General features: G+C 42.1%; 1 protein-coding gene across 2 annotated transcripts in view; it reads right to left on the bottom strand.

Moving 5' to 3' along the window:
* Positions 1 to 6474: 6474 nt before the first annotated feature.
* The window catches only part of cdyl (chromodomain protein, Y-like), a 264519-nt gene continuing 255111 nt past the window's right edge, over positions 6475 to 15882 (bottom strand). Inside the window, exons 6-7 of one of the 2 annotated variants that reach the window (XM_085989226.1) lie at positions 9070 to 9213; positions 6475 to 8162 (exon numbers count right to left, since the gene is read on the bottom strand). In XM_085989226.1, the coding sequence (XP_085845352.1) occupies positions 8004 to 8162; positions 9070 to 9213 (303 nt within the window). In that variant the 3' untranslated portion in view covers positions 6475 to 8003. The other variant, XM_085989227.1, reaches the window with a different exon arrangement.

Genomic DNA, 15882 nt, shown 5'->3' with positions numbered 1-15882 from the left:
TTGCCCACTGGTTCCCCACTCAAGACAGCTGAAAAAGTTAGGACTGGGGCATTCAGAAGTTAGTGAGTTTTTAACGGTGTGGTAAGTGAAATTACTACCAAACAACTTCTCGTGGCCTGAAAAATTAACTTTACAAGTGTGAAGTCTCATTCCCTCAGAAGAAAGTTAGTGTTGGAGATTTAAAACAATATATACTTTTTTTAAACTTTTTCTGTCTAGCTCTCTTATCTCTCTCTCCCTTAATCTCATCTGTATTTCCCAATCTTTATTTCGCTTTCTGTACATCATTTAAATCGAATTTATATTTCATGCTTTATACTTCCTGGTTTGGACTCTACGTGTCTCAGTGAGGATTCTTCAATCTGATTGGCTGAATTGCCTCACTGTTTCTTGGCCTGCTCACAGACGCCACAGATGGTGTCACAGATGCAGAATTAGAGCAAGCCTGCTCTCTAAAGCCGGTCAAAACTCTGTGGGCAGCTGTCAACGTTCATTCGCCGCTGATTGCAAAATCCGGGCCATTGTTTTACAAGGACTGTGCACTACATGTTATAATCCTTACGGGTATTATTCTGCTATTAAAGTGTGGCTGTGTGCATTGTGTTCCACTTAAGACCACAAAAATATAATTGCTGTGCCTTGCTCAAGTCAGGACGAGGCTGATTGGCCTTAACTGACCCGCCAGTCAATTGGAGGTGCTGACTGATCAAATCTGCATGCGTGGGGTGAATTCATCCACTTTTGAAATTGCTGCTGGTAATGCAAATAATCGGCTGTCAGCACAACCTATTTGCAGCCGGAGCCCTCTGCTGGGTGATATTTCTAATACCCTAGACCACTCGGGTTAGTGATTTAAAAAAATTCCCACTAATTAGGGCAGGGACTGTTTGTTATACACCTATTAAGTGCTTTAACAACAAACAACTTGTATTTATATAGCGCCTTTAACGTATTAAAACGTCCCAAGGTGCTGCACAGGTGTATTATAAGACAAGAAATTTGATACCGAGCCACATAAGGAGAAATTAGGGCAGGTGACCAAAAGCTTGGTCAAAGAGGCAGGTTTTAGAGCATCTTAAAGGAGGGAAGAGAGGCGGAGAGGTTTAGGCAGGGAATTCCAGAGCTTAGGGCCTAGGCGACAGAAGGCACGGCCACCAATGGTTGAGCGATTTATAAATCAGGGATGCTCAAGAGGGCAGAATTAGAGGAGCACAGATATCTCGGGGGGGCGGGGGGGGGGGGTTGTGGGGCTGAAGGAGATTACAGAGATAGGGAGGGGCAAGGCCATGGCAGGATTTGAAAACAAGGATGAGAATTTTGAAATTGAGGCGCTACTTAACCGGGAGCAAATGTAGGTCAGCGAGCACAGGGGTGATGGACTCATCAGTCACCTGAGAACTCATTTTTAATGTGGAAGCAAGTCATCCTTGATTCCGAGGGACTGCCTAAGAAGAAGAAGATGGACGAATGGGACTTGGTGCAAGTTAGGACACAGGTAGCTGAATTTTGGATGACCTTAAGTTTACGTAGGGTAGAATGTGGGAGGCCAGCCAGGAATGCATTGGAATAGTCAAGTCTAGAGATAACAAAGGCATGGATGAGGGTTTCAGCAGTGGATGAGCAGAGGAAAGGGCGGAGACGGGCGATGTTACGGAGGTGGAAATAGGCAGACTTTGTTATGCTGCAGGTATGTGGTCGGAAGCTCATTTCAGGGTCAAATATGACACCAAGGTTGCGAACAGTGTGGTTCAGCCTCAGACAGATGTTAGGGAGAGGGATGGAGTCTGTGGCTAGGACCGAAAACAATGGCTTCGGTCTTCCCAATATTTAATTGGAGAAAATTTCTGTTCATCCAGAACTGTATGTCGAACAAGCGGTCTGACAGACTCCTACTAATTGTGATAAAAATGCCTGTAACCACTGAAATTATTATGGAGGAACAGGAGCGATTCTGGCTGCTACCTATGCCAGGATATCACACTTTACTGACTGCTGTATTTGTACGTGTGGATGAAGCACTAGCTTGGCAGCAGCAAATATGCAAGGTGACAGATTACATAATCACTAAGGGCCACTGACTTCAGTGCGTGGCAGCAGACAGATTCGGTGACATTCAGAAAGTCACAAGAGTGATTGCAATGGAAACTAATTGGTATTGTGTTGTATATTTTGTTAACCAGTAGGGTTAGAAGTGTCCTGTCATTATAGCATACCTTCGGGGGGAAAATGTAGTCATCTCAAATGACAAACCATATGAACAGAAGTTGAACATTTATGAATTAATGAGCCAATAAGTTATAGGAATCTGAAACATGAAGGAGCTGAGCATCTATGAGAGTTTACATAGGATATACGGCACAGAAACAGACCATTCAGCCCAACCAGTCCATGCCGGCATTTATGCTCCTCTCGAGCGTCCTCCTGTCTTTCCTCATCTAACGATATCAGCCTAATCCTCTATTCCCTTCTCCCTCATATGCTTGTCCAGCCTCCCCTTAAATGCATCTATACTATTCCCTGTGGCAGCGAGTTCCACATTCTCACCACTCTCTGGGTAAAGAAGTTTCTTCTGAATTCCCTTTTTGATTTATTGATGGCCTCGTAGCTTTGCTCTTCCCCACAAGTGGAAACACACTCTGGGTGGCTACTCCATCAAACCCTCTCAATTTTAAAATTGGTGACGGCTAGCTAATCTTTCTGTTCCTGCCAGGCATTTGCACAATTGTGAGCAACTGCAAGACAATTAGGCTAAGGCAGCATGTTACTAAATACATGCAAAGCATCATCTCTTCCTTTTGGAACCTTTGTATTTTACCACTTGGCTAATTTTATTGGCCTACAATGCTCACTGGAGTTGGATCTCCAAAGCTGGTAGGTTCACAACCACCAGGCAGTGATGTTTGATAAGAAAATAATAGGTCTACTCAGCCTTCAGGTAGCCCCCATCTGACTGCAAGTACATTGCATCACGAGTTTAATTTTCCCCTTGTACTCTCCCAACTGATGAAGGAAGGACTGAGAGTGAGTCGAGGGACACATCCATATCGTTCCTTCCATAGAGCACTTTAAATAGGCACAGGATCACCAGCAGCTCACGCTCTCAGCAAGAACACACCTCACACTGCCATAGTAGTACAGCACAATATTAGCAGGTGGGCCGAGGGCAGGCTACAGCGAAAGCCGCAGGCAGGGTGCTGCCCAGGGATGAAGACCTATGTGCCAATCATTGATTGGGTGGGTGTAGAAAGACTTCAGGAGAACATAGATAGGCCAGCAGAATGGGCAGATAGGTTCACTGTAGAGAAATGTACAGTAATACATTTTGGAAGAAGGTGGGTAGAATTGTCATACCTGGTAGGACTCCCTTTAACTTCTTCATTGATCATTGTTTTCCTTATGCAGATCCACTTCTTGCCAGCCACCCGCTCCCCTCGATTGGTGCTTGATGGTAATCGCTGTATTTCCCTGTGGTGCTGCTACTTGACATGACCTTATCTGCTCCTCTATTCCATTTCAAACCTTAGCTTAAACTGTACTTCTTTTCCCTACATTTATTTCTAAAATGTATTAGTATTGACTAATACATGCATCAGTATTACTTACCCCCACTTGGGCATTTCCCAATTGGTGCTGGATGCTAATCTCTGGCTTTCCTGCAGACCAACTGCTCAACATCATCTTGCCCGATTCTCTACTCCATTTATGGTATTTCCTGTCTTATTTTTGAAATGTAAATACTTAATAGTTCTCTACATTGAACTGCATCTGCCACCTATCTGCCCATCAAACCTGTGTCCTGCTGTATTCTTTCTCAGTTTGCTATAACCCCTATTTGGTGTCAGCAGCAAATTTCCATATTGTTTCCCTCAATTCCTAAGTCCTGATCGTCTAAACAATATTCTGTGAAATGTTGCCAGTGTGCATTTTGTAACAGTAATCTGTTAGTATTGAATTTCTCCAACTCAGGCAATTCCTGAAAGGTGTTGGATGCTAAGTTATGGATATCCCTGTGGAGATGCCTCTTGATGTGCTCCTAAATGCTAGTGTAGTGTTGTATTTTGTTAAACCTTAACGTGTACCAGGCCTGTCCAAAGATGAAGCTACCACATTAACTGTTTTTATTCTAAGTCCCCACAGAAAAAGGAAGCACGTTCTACAATCCTGATTATGGACATCCTGGGGGATTGAATTTCCACGGGTGTTCCCTGATCTCACATTGCAACATTGTGTAGTGTGGAGAAACAACTTAAATGGCTTTTTATGCTATTTTTCATGGTTTCCATGGGATAAACTCACCTTCCAATTAATGCCACACTGCACTGTTAAACAAACCTCTAATGGACTCCCACAGATTGACTAAAACATCAGATAAAACAAATCATCGGGAACAGGGGTGGATCATTTAAAATCTCTGGTCTCATAACTTGCAGGGATTCATCAACGCTAACTGCTATGAAGCAGAGAGTTTCAGAGTTTTCTAGCAATGTACGATATGTAAAAACTACCTACATTTCATCCGAATGTCAAATTTAACAGGAGCACAAATTGCACTGGTCAGATTTAACGTGATTAAGGAAATCCGAACCCAAATGATGTGCCAAAATATATCAGAAACCGAGAGTTGGACACAGGCTCAGTTCATACCACAATCTTTGGATAATTTTATAAACTTGAAATGGCAACTACTTACCAGCCTCCTGACTGCAAGCCAAAGTAAGTGTTAATCCACACAATATGGTCTCTGGTATTAGTGTAACTTACTTGCAATTACATGCCCAGTTAGGGCCTACACATGATAACTATTAGGTGCCTAAAAGTTGGGACCATGGGCAGGATTGAGACTGCCAAAATCATCGCGGTGGGCAGGATTCCATTTCTGAGTTTTCCAGCTGAGACTCTGTTCCGTTCCTCCTACGTTCTTGGCAACCGATCAACCCTTCCCATATTCCAGGTCTCCAACTCGCATCCTTCTCCCATGGGAAGCAGTTTGATTGATGCCAAAGGGCTGTGGTGCTTAATTGTGCTGAAACTTGATTATATTCACCATATTTACACAATAAATTCTGTAAAATACGATGGTCCTCGATTCTTCTTGTAACCATGTGGAATCTAGTGCAACTTAATTGTTAATCCCCATCACAGCTCATACGAAATATACGAAAATGACAGGCAGGAAAAGACCAGCTGGTCCAGCAAGCCTGTCCCACACTCATGATGACTGACTGGAGCATCATAAATAGAACTCGAGGTTCTCTTGATCCTCTCCTCTAAAGGAAGAACTTGCATTTATATTGCACCTTTCATGTCCCCAGGATGTCCCAAAATGCTTCACAGTCAATTCATTACTATATGAAGTGTAGTCACAGTTGTTATGTAGTCCTAATCCAAATTGTACACTCGGGAGCCGCAAGCCTACATTTCGTTGTACTGCACTTGTGCACTAACAATGACAATAAAAGTTGATTTGATTTGATTTTGATTTGAAATGTGGCAGCCAATTTGTGCACAAACACCAATGAGATAAATAACCAGTTAATCTGTTTTAGTGGTGGTGGTGGTTGAGGGATAAATTATGGCCAGGTTGCCAAAACTCACCAGCTGTTCTCTGAATAGTTCCATGGGATCTGTTTCATCCACCTGAACAGGCAGATAGAGTGTTGAGGTAGCCTCTCATTCAAAAGACTACTGCTCTGAAGTATCAGTGTGGATTATGTACTCAAGATGACAAAGTTGCAGTTGTTTTTGGTGGGTGTGGTTAACACCCAAAGTATTCAGTTACTTAATGTGGATTATTGCTTAAGAACCTTGACACTATTAACTTAGATCGGAATCCTGTCCTCATTGAGAATAGCTTGCATTTTGCAATAAATACAGTTGTCTTACTGTAATCAAAAATATTTAAGTCCTACTGCCAAAATACATTTAAATACTTACTGGAGTAGACTTTGAATAAAAATCTGAAACTTTAATTATAGAATTTAATTATAGCCAATTTAGAAGATGCTCCTCGGCATGAATTGTATATTTCTACATATTTCTATTTTCCTAAAGGGCAAATTACAACTAACTATTTAAATTAATTCATTTTACGTTGAAATCATGTATTGATGAAATAAAAATGAAGACATTATTTCCAATATATGAGCATGTTCAATGATTAAAATAAAAATCTAATACCTCTCCATAATGATACCTGTACAAAGGGAACAACTGCTACTCTGTGTCCATGCGTGTGGACCACGTATTTGTCAAAACTGCAGTCGTGGGTTTTATTTTTCCAAAGCTAGACTGTTGTAAAATGTGGTACAGCAGGAACTTTTCTGTTCCAGTTATCTGACAATTTGCTAAGCTCATTTGTTGAAAGCGGTTATTTACAATTAGCAATATGTATATACTGTACATGCATGTAGGTAGGGACAGAATAGACCACAAGGACAAGCTTGATAAGCACAAAGTGTTACAATTCGGCTGCACTTTTGAATATGAAATATTAGTTTTATTTACCCAGATCTTTTCACAGCTCATTTTAATTATTAACCTATAAAACTTTACAGATTGTACAGTTTATAATATAGTTTAAACTACTGAACAAAAGTAGGTCCCACAGATGCAAAAATACTGTACCAATCCAAAGTAAAGGCAGATTTACACAATGTACAGCTCTCCACTGGCAAGGGGAGGTGGTCATTTCTAAGTACAAACAAATAAACTGTACAAAAATAAGATTTAATTTCCATTCATACATTCAGAGAAGATTGCAAATGCAGATATCTATATCCAGTGAGACATCTGCAAACAGGAATCAGTAAGCACTCCTAAAAGGAATGCACAATACTATTTACATGGGGCACTGTTAAGAATACCGCATAGTGTATCATAAAATAAGTTGACACAAGAATCACCTACTTTTAAAGGTAGTTTTTGGAAGGAGTTTTGATTTGAATAGTGTGCCAAAACAATTTTTTTTAACTTATTAAATTAAGAAAATGTTTCTAAAGTGGTACTAAAACCATAGTTTTGAATACATAAAGCATTTTTTGGTGTAATATATCAATTTAACCGGCAAAGAAAACACAAGCTCTTTCTATAATTTATCGCTTTCACCCAGAAACAGAAGTATATATTTGTAGTTGATTTAAAAAAAAGGAAAAAACCTACACTTTAAAAACACTAAAACTAATCTTTAACTTATGCTGTTTTCTTTATATAAGATTCACAAAGAATCACTAATACTGCAAGGCAAGTTTTTCTTAAAGAGCCAGTGGTTTCTTCATGCTTATTGGATAATAATATACTAGTATGTTCTGGAACTGGGTAAAACATTTACTGCACACCTCCTGAGCACATTTAACATGTACACATAGACTCTTCAAAGGGATATGTATAGACTTAAGGATTTATGTTAGACACTGGATCCACTGTCAGAAATTAGACTTGTCTTTTGTTCTTTTTTGTCGTTGAGGTATTTTTTAATCCTCTCCCCCAAACCATATACCCATGACCTTTCAGGTTTTTTGTGAGTGTTTATTTTTAATTTAAACCAGCCTTATGTACTCTCTGGCAGTGAGAAGGAGTCTGGTTATTATTACCCGTTTTTTTTTCCTCCCCATCTTTTAAGCTGAGTGTTTTTCCAAACTTTCCTGTCACAAACACATAACATAATGCATTTGTATTCGGAAAGTACAGTAACGCACAGTGCAGTAATTGCAAAGGACAGAAGCTACTGGATAAGCAACGACAACTGAAAAGTTTGGTAGTGCACACCAATCATTAACCCCTTGTAGCTTTCTTTTCTGTCGTCAGTTTGAATGATGAAAATACAGTACTAGACGAGATCTTCAGCTTCCATTGTCCAGCCTTTGCTCCTTAGCTTCTGAGTAGATGCGACTCGAGAATTTGTCTTTCTATAGTTTCTCCCATCCCTCTATTTTTTAAATGAGGGCATTTGTAAGCCAACAGGGACAACCCAGCAGGATAGAATTTTCCAATGACAAAGCACGTATTCAGAACTCATCAATTTTCTTCTGTAGGTATTTCAGCATAGAGTCCATCCCCTGAGAAGAGCTCCAGATTTTCCTCAGAACATCAGATTCATTTTCATTGGTCTGCTCCAAATCCCCCCTCATGGCATTTCTGACAAGAGCTTTGGATTCTTCAAGTACCTAGATGACGCAAACACACTCTTTTCAATACCATTTTATTGTCAAAAGTACAACGAGGCTTAGGGAGTCAGTGACTCAGCTAGCTGCAACATATTATGCATCTCTGGAGAGTCAATCCAGAACAAAGTAATGAAAGTCTCGCCTCAGTAGGGCAGTTGCCTTTGGTAAGTTAGTAAAACGAATTTGAGTTTCCAGCTATAATTGCATCAAAAATGGGACTCAGATGACCGAGTCTGAAATCGCATGGAACAAGGGAATCCAGTAGGCCAAGTGAGTCACACCAAGAAAGGCTGTGTGTTCATAGTTCAGGACAGTCTATCAAACAAAATGATTAGTTTCTATTAGTATAGTTAGTCAGTTCTTGGTTCAGTTGAAAGATGGAGCCTTATAAAGAAGCAGTGTTCCATCTTGATAATATCCCAGCCCGCTATCCTCAGTTGGAGGAGACTGCAAATTACTGAGTGTCCATAAGTGGTGGAAAATAAGAAAAATAGAACTGGCTTGTTTTGGACAAGGTGCATACCAATTAATTGAGGATCAATGACAAAAAAAATTCCACTATTGCCTGCTTTTGTAATGGATTCTGCTCTCCCTGAAATCTATTATATATATAAAAATGTTGTGAATGGTTGGAACTATTACTGATTGCATGTAATCTAACATTCTACTGATAAATACCACTTACTTTAGTTAACAGAAACATTCTTCTTCTACATATCAGCAATCTTTTACTATATATTACACAGACATACAGAATTGTTAAATACACACTATTTACTGTAGCCCTTTCTTAAAAAAAATGTATAAATCTTCAAGAACCATGAATTCTAAAGTAAAATGCTGCATTTGACTGACTGTAAGAGATCTGCATACTGAGGAATACTGAAAGTTACAGTTCCTGACTTACAAGGGAATTACATGCAACTAGTTCCTTAATGCGGACCATAACCTCCTGACTGAATGTTCCGGGCCAGAAAACCTGCGATACCAATCCTTTTGCACATGCTTCCTGTGCAGTCAACTTTCGGCCACTGAACAGCATTTCATTTGCCTGTAAAAAAAACAAAAACTTAGCACAAATGGAAAAAAATCCCAACTAACATTGCCTGAATGAACTATTTATGTACAACATTTTTCCTGTCTCCTTCACTCCATATTAGCCTTTCACATAGACACGATCTTATTTAGCCATGATAGCTCAAAATGTGGACAGGTCTACGGATGCCATCAATACAGGGAGGGAGTCTTTTTTTGTCACCCTGATAAAATTGGCTTCTGAGCTAATGTATATTATCCTTTTTATTTAAAAAAAATGACATCAGTGAGCTTCCTTCTTTCTCACAGGACACCCAGAAACAGAACTGGGTGTAAATCTGCTTTAACTCAATCACAAAAATGCACCCAACTGACCTGCATATGAACATGCAAGAAAACAGCACCAAGCCCATCACTGCACACCCTATCCATTAGATAGTGCAACCCAGTGAACCACCCTGCATAAACGTATCAAATTTTCCATTTTCAAACTCATTTCATACAAGTTCCTTGTACGTAGCATAGAAAGTGGTAGCTTTTATCACATGTATTCACACCCTGGTACCAGAGCTGAAAGGACAGAATTCCAGTGACTTTAGTTCCTAAAAGGGGGCTAGATTTTGAAAAAATTCTCAATGAATTTCTTTTTTTTTGGGTGGGGGGTGGCGAGGAGAGGGGCAATATGCATTATAATGCAATAAAACTTTAATTTGTTTAACATCTCATCACGCTGACACTTCTCAAAGCGCTTCACATTACTTTTGAAGTTCAATGATTGCTATGCAGGCAAATTATATAAATAAAAATATAAGATTTAGTAATAGTTGGTTCAACAATGATCTTTTCTTAAATGAAATTCTGACTCACAAACTATGGGTGCTAGTCCAAAACCAAAGGCTTATATTTTAGTGTTAAATCGAATAATTGGCCCCATAAAATGAATTCCAAAATTAGAGTTAAATCCAATAAAACCGAGAGGGGTCAGTGTCGACATACTACAGTTCTGCCGTGATGCACGCAGCTGCTCCCCTGGTTTGGTGCAGGGAGCATTGTACCAGTGGCCTCAATACTGATGGGCTCCATGCAAAGCACACCTTATAGTTGCAGCCAATGGCGCACCTCAACTCCTTTCCGCATAAAACACTTGTACACGTATATATTTAAAGTATTTTATTTATTCATTTCAATGCCATTTTACTAATTAAACTGGATGATTTCTGATGAATATTTTACTTTATTTTAGACCCGAGGGAAGTATTTCACTTTTACATTTTGACATAAAATTCTGGAAAAAAAATAAAAGTTGCTCAAATGCTAGAAGCTCGAAGCATAGTACACAAGAGGAAACTTTCAAAAATCACCTCTATTGAAACTTTCAACAATAACTTCCATTAATGTAGCCTTTAATGAAGGAAGTCATCTGAAGGCGCTTCACAGATGAGTCATCAGATACAAATTGACACCAAGCCAAAGAAGAAGATAGTGGGGGGGGGGGGGGGGCCTTGACAGCTGAAGGCACAGTCACCAATGGTGGGGTGAAAGGAGTGGAGTTGTGTAAGGGTTGCAGGGCTGGAAGAGGTTACAGAGACAGGGAGGAATTTGAATATGACAATGAAAATTTTAAAATGGAGGCATTGGTGGACTGGGAGTCAATGTAGGTCAGTGAACACAGGAGCGATGGGTGAATAGGACTTGGTGCGGGTTAGGATATGGGCAGCAGAGTTTTGGATGAACTCTAGCTTTTTCAGGGTGGAGGGAGGGAGGTCGGCCAGGAGAGGATTGGAATAGTAAGAGTCTGGAGGTGACAAATGCATGGATGAGAGTTTCAGCAGTGGATGGGAATGAGGCAGGGATGGAGACAGGTGATGTTACGGAAGTGGAAATAAGCGGTCTTTTTGATGGAGGTGATATGGGGTCGGAAGCGCAGTTTGGGGTCAAATGGGACGATGAGATTGTGAACCGTCTGATTCAGCTTGGGACAGTGGTCAGGTAAGGCGATATAATCAGTAATGAGGGAATGGAATTTGAGAGGTGGGGGGCGAAGACAATCGCTTCGCTCTTCCCAATGTTTAACTAGTGGAAACGGAGGACTTTCCAGGACTGGATGTCAGAAAAGCAGGCTGACAACACAGAGGCAGTGCAAGAGTCAAAAGAAGTGGTGGAGATGATTGAATTAGGTGTTGTCAGCATACATGTGGAACCTGAGGTAGTGTCTCTGGATGCTGTCGCCGAGTAGCAGCATGTAGATGAGGAATGAGGGGGCCAAGGATAGATCCTTAGGGGACGCCAGAGTTAATGGTGCAGGGCATGAAGAGAAGCCATGGAGGTTCTCTAGCTATGATTGGATAGGTAAGAGTGAAACCAAGTGAGGACAGTCCCATTCAGCTGGACAATGGACGAGAGGCGTTGGAGGAGGATCATGTGGACGACAGTGTCAAAGGCCGCAGGGATGTTGAGAAGGAAGAGGAGGGATGGTGCTCCACGTTCACAGAGGATGTCATTTGTGACTTTGATCAGGGCTATTTCAGTGTTGTGGCAGGGATGGAAACCTGATTGGAGAGGTTCAAGCATGGAGTTGCAGGAAAGCTGGGCATGGATTTGGGACACAGTCAAGAGCTTTGGAGCAGGAAGGTTGGAGATCGGGTGAAAGTTTCCAAGGTCTGAAGAGTCAATAGAATCACAGAATGGTTACAACGCAGAAGGAGGCCATTCAGCCAGTCGAGCCTGTGCCGGCTCTCTGCAAGAGCATTCAGCTATTTCCACTTCCCCGCCCTTTTCCCCGTAGCCCTGCAAATTTTTTTCCTTCAGGTACTCATCCAATTCCCTTTTGAAAGCCACGATTGAATCTTCCTCAACCACCCTTTCAGTTAGTGCATTCCAGGTCATAACCACTTGCTGCGTAAAAAAGTTTTTCCTCATGTCGCCTTTGGTTCTTCTGCCAATCACCTTAATTCTGTGTCCTCTGGTTCTCAACCCTTCCGCCAATGGCAACAGTTTCTCTCTATTTACTGTCTAGACCCCTCATGATTTTGAACACCGCTATCAAATCTCCTCTCAACCATCTCTGCTTTAAGGAGAACAACCCCAGCTTCTCCAGTCTATCTACATAAATGAAGTCCCTCATCCCTGGAACCATTCTTGTAAATCTTTTCTGCACCCTCTCCAAGGCCTTCACATCCTTCCTAAAGTGCGGTGCCCAGAATAATACTCCAGTTGAGGCCGTACCAGTATTTGATAAAAGTTAATCATAACTTCCTTGCTTTTGGACTCTCTGCCTCTATTTATGAAGCCCAGGATCCCGTATGCTTTTTAAACCGCTTTCTCAACCTGCCCTGCCACCTTCAATGATTTGTGCACACATACCCCCAGGCCTTTCTGTTCATGCGCCCCCTTTAGAATTGTACCCTTTAGTTTATATTGCCTCTCTTCATTCTTCCTACCAAAATGTATCACTTCGCATTTTTCTGCAGTAAATTTCATTTGCTCATTCCACCAGCCTGTCTATGTCCTCGTGAAGTCTATCACTATCCTTCCATATTTTTGTGTCATCTGCAAATTTTGAAATTGTGCCCTGTACACCCAAGTCCAACTCATTGATATATATCAAGATATATATTAATGGGTAGGTCAAGGATGGGTTTTTGAAAAGGGGAGTGATGACAGCAATTTTGAAAGAGAGAGAGGGGGCAGTACCCAAGGAGAGGGGACCAGTTATGTCAGCTGGTATTGGGGGGGGGAGGGGGCAGGAAGGAAAGTTGGATGGACAACAGTTTAGTGGGAATAGGGTGGCGAGAGATGGAGGTGGGTTTCATGGCCAAGATGAGCTTGGCGAGGGCACGAGGGCGATAGGAGAAACTAGAGAAGAATGTAGGCTCAGGGATGGAGTGGGGGTGTGTGGGTGGGGGTGGGGGAAATTTGTCTTGGTGAACAAGGGGAAGGGGGGAATGCAGCAGATTCAGCTGAACAGTTGGTAATGGAGAAAAGAAGTAGGGATTATCTTTACATTCCAGGATGATCCTGGACTAGTGAGCAGTTTTGGCAGATGAGAACATGGCACGGTAGTGCTTCATGTGTTCCAGCCAGACCTAGCAATGAATGCCATCCCTTTGATTTGAGGGAGAGAAAATGGGAGCCGTACTCAGGAAACAGCCAGGGTAGGAGAGAGTAAGGACTTTACTGGGGACAAGGGCATCAAAGGCAGAGGCGAGGGAATGATTGACAGCTGCAGAAGTATTGAGGCAAATGGGGGGGGGGGGGGGGGGGGCAAATGCTAGACAGTTGGGTGTTTGAAAGAGCGTTTACAAGTGAATAGAAGCGATTTTTTTTCCAGGTGTGGACACAGAAGAAAGTGGTGTTGGAAGGGGGCGGGGGGGAAGGGAAATGTGAGTGGTGAGGAATACAAGAGAGTGATCAGATACAGCGTTTTCTGTGACTGAGACAATGGGAATAGAAAGGCCATATGAGATGGCAAGGTTGCTGGGATGGCATGAATATGGGTAGGATAATTCCTATAGATGGAGAGATTAATGGAGGCCAGGAGAGGAGTGAACGCAGAGGAGAGAGAAACCTGGGTTGGAGCTTGGGGAGGAGGGGGGAGAAGGGAGGAGGGGGGAGAAGGGAGGAGGGGGGAGAAGGGAGAAGGGAGGAGAAGGGGGGAGAAGGGAGGAGAAGGGGGGAGAAGGGAGGAGGGGGGAGAAGGGCCACTCTGAGGAGCACGTGGGAGAGGAGTGAAGAGAGGGTTAATGGTGAGAAGAGTGACGGTTAGTGAACTTGTCAAAACATTCAACTAGATTAGTCAGACATGTGACCTACCCATCACAAATCTATGCTGACTCACTTTAATCAGCTCATACTTGTCCAAGTGCAAATGATAAATATTTGGACACACAATAGAGTCTCTTTTTTTACTTCCCAGGAAAATTGCGGTTAAAAGCACAATCACAGGGGAGAAATTGTATTATCTCTCACTCCCTGCGTCAAAAAAAATGTATAAAACAGTTTCTGTGGAACTACCAAGTAGTGTCTACCTAAAGAAGAAATAGGATTCCTTCTCACTGATTGCCAATGAAATGTGACTACTGATGAACCATTACAAATGTGTTACACAAGTCAGATACAGCAGTCAACATTACACAAGGGTATATTGTCATGTTCTCCACTCTAGTGGTAGAAGTGTCAGTAGGAGAGCATTTTGGTGACAGTGACCATAATTTGGTGAGATTTAAGGTAGTCATGGAAAAGGACAAGGATGGACCGGAAATAAAGGTTCTAAATTGGGGGAAGGCCAATTTTAATATGATAAGGCAGGATCTGGCCAAAGTGGACTGGGATCAGCTACTTGTAGAAAAATCCACATCAAAGCAGTGGGAGTCTTTCAGAAAGGAAAGAGAGAGAGTACAACACCAACATGTTCCCGTAAAGGTCAAGGGTGGGACCAACAAGCCCAAGGAATCCTGGATATCAAGGGATATACAAGAATAGATTAGGAAAAAAAAGGGAGGCCTTTGGCAGATACAAAGGACTAAAAACAGTGGAAGCCCTAGAGGAGTATAGAAACTGCAGGGGTGTACTTAAAAAAAGAAATTAGGAGAGCGAAGAGGGGGCATGAAAAAACACTGGCGGGCAAAATAAAGGAAAATCTCAAGGTGTTTTATAAGTCTATTAAGGGCAAGAGGATAACCAGGGAAAGAGTAGGGCCCATTAGGGACCAAAGTGGCAAATTGTGTGAAGAGCCAGAAGATGTAGGTGAGGTTTTAAATGAATATTTTGCATCTGTGTTCACTGTGGAGAAGGACAATGTAGGCATAGAAATCAGGCAGGGGGATTGTGATATACTTGAACAAATTAGTATTGAGAGGGAGGAGGTACTAGCGGTTTTAGCGGGCTTAAAAGGTGGATAAATCCCCAGGCCCAATCGAGATGTATCCCAGGCTGCTGTGTGAGGCAAGGGAGGAGATTGCAGGGGCTCTGACACAAATTTTCAGAACCTCTCTGGCCACAGGGGAGGTGCCAGAGGACAGCTAACGTATTCAAGAAGGGTAGTAGGGATAAACCAGGGAATTACAGGCCAGTGAGCCTAACATCAGTGGTAGGGAAATTATTGGAAAAAATTCTGAGGGACAGAATTAGTCTCCACTTGGAGAGGCAAGGATTAATCAAGGATAGTCAGCATGGCTTTGTCAGGGGGAGATCATGTCTAACCAATTTGATTGAATTTTGAGAGGGGGTGACTAGGTGTGTGGATGAGGGTAGTGCAGTTGATGTAGTCTACATGGACTTCAGTAAGACTTTTGACAAAGTCCCACATGGGAGACTGGTCAAGAAGGTAAGAGCCCATGGGATCCAGGGCAACTTGGGACATTGGATCCAAAATTGGCTTAGTGGCAGGAGGCAGAGGGTGATGGTCAAAGGTTGTTTTTGTGACTGGAAGCCTGTGTCCAGTGGTGTACCGCAGGGATCGGTGCTGGGTCCTTTGCTGTTTGTAGTGTACATTAATGATTTAGATATGAATGTAGGAGGTATGATCCGTAAGCTCGCAGATGACACGAAAATTGGTGGAGTGGTAAATAGCGAGGAGGGAAGCCTCAGGCTACAGGATGATATAGACGGGTTGGTTAGATGGGCAGAACAGTGGCAAATGGAATTTGGGAGAACTAACAAGGCAAGGGAATACACAATGAATGGT

This window comes from Somniosus microcephalus, chromosome 5 (assembly GCF_052327205.1).
Source record: "Somniosus microcephalus isolate GS21.2 chromosome 5, FLI_Smic_1.0, whole genome shotgun sequence".
Taxonomy (NCBI): domain Eukaryota; kingdom Metazoa; phylum Chordata; class Chondrichthyes; order Squaliformes; family Somniosidae; genus Somniosus; species Somniosus microcephalus.
Note: the sequence above shows the minus strand (reverse complement) of the source record. Positions and strands in the feature narration are given on the sequence as shown.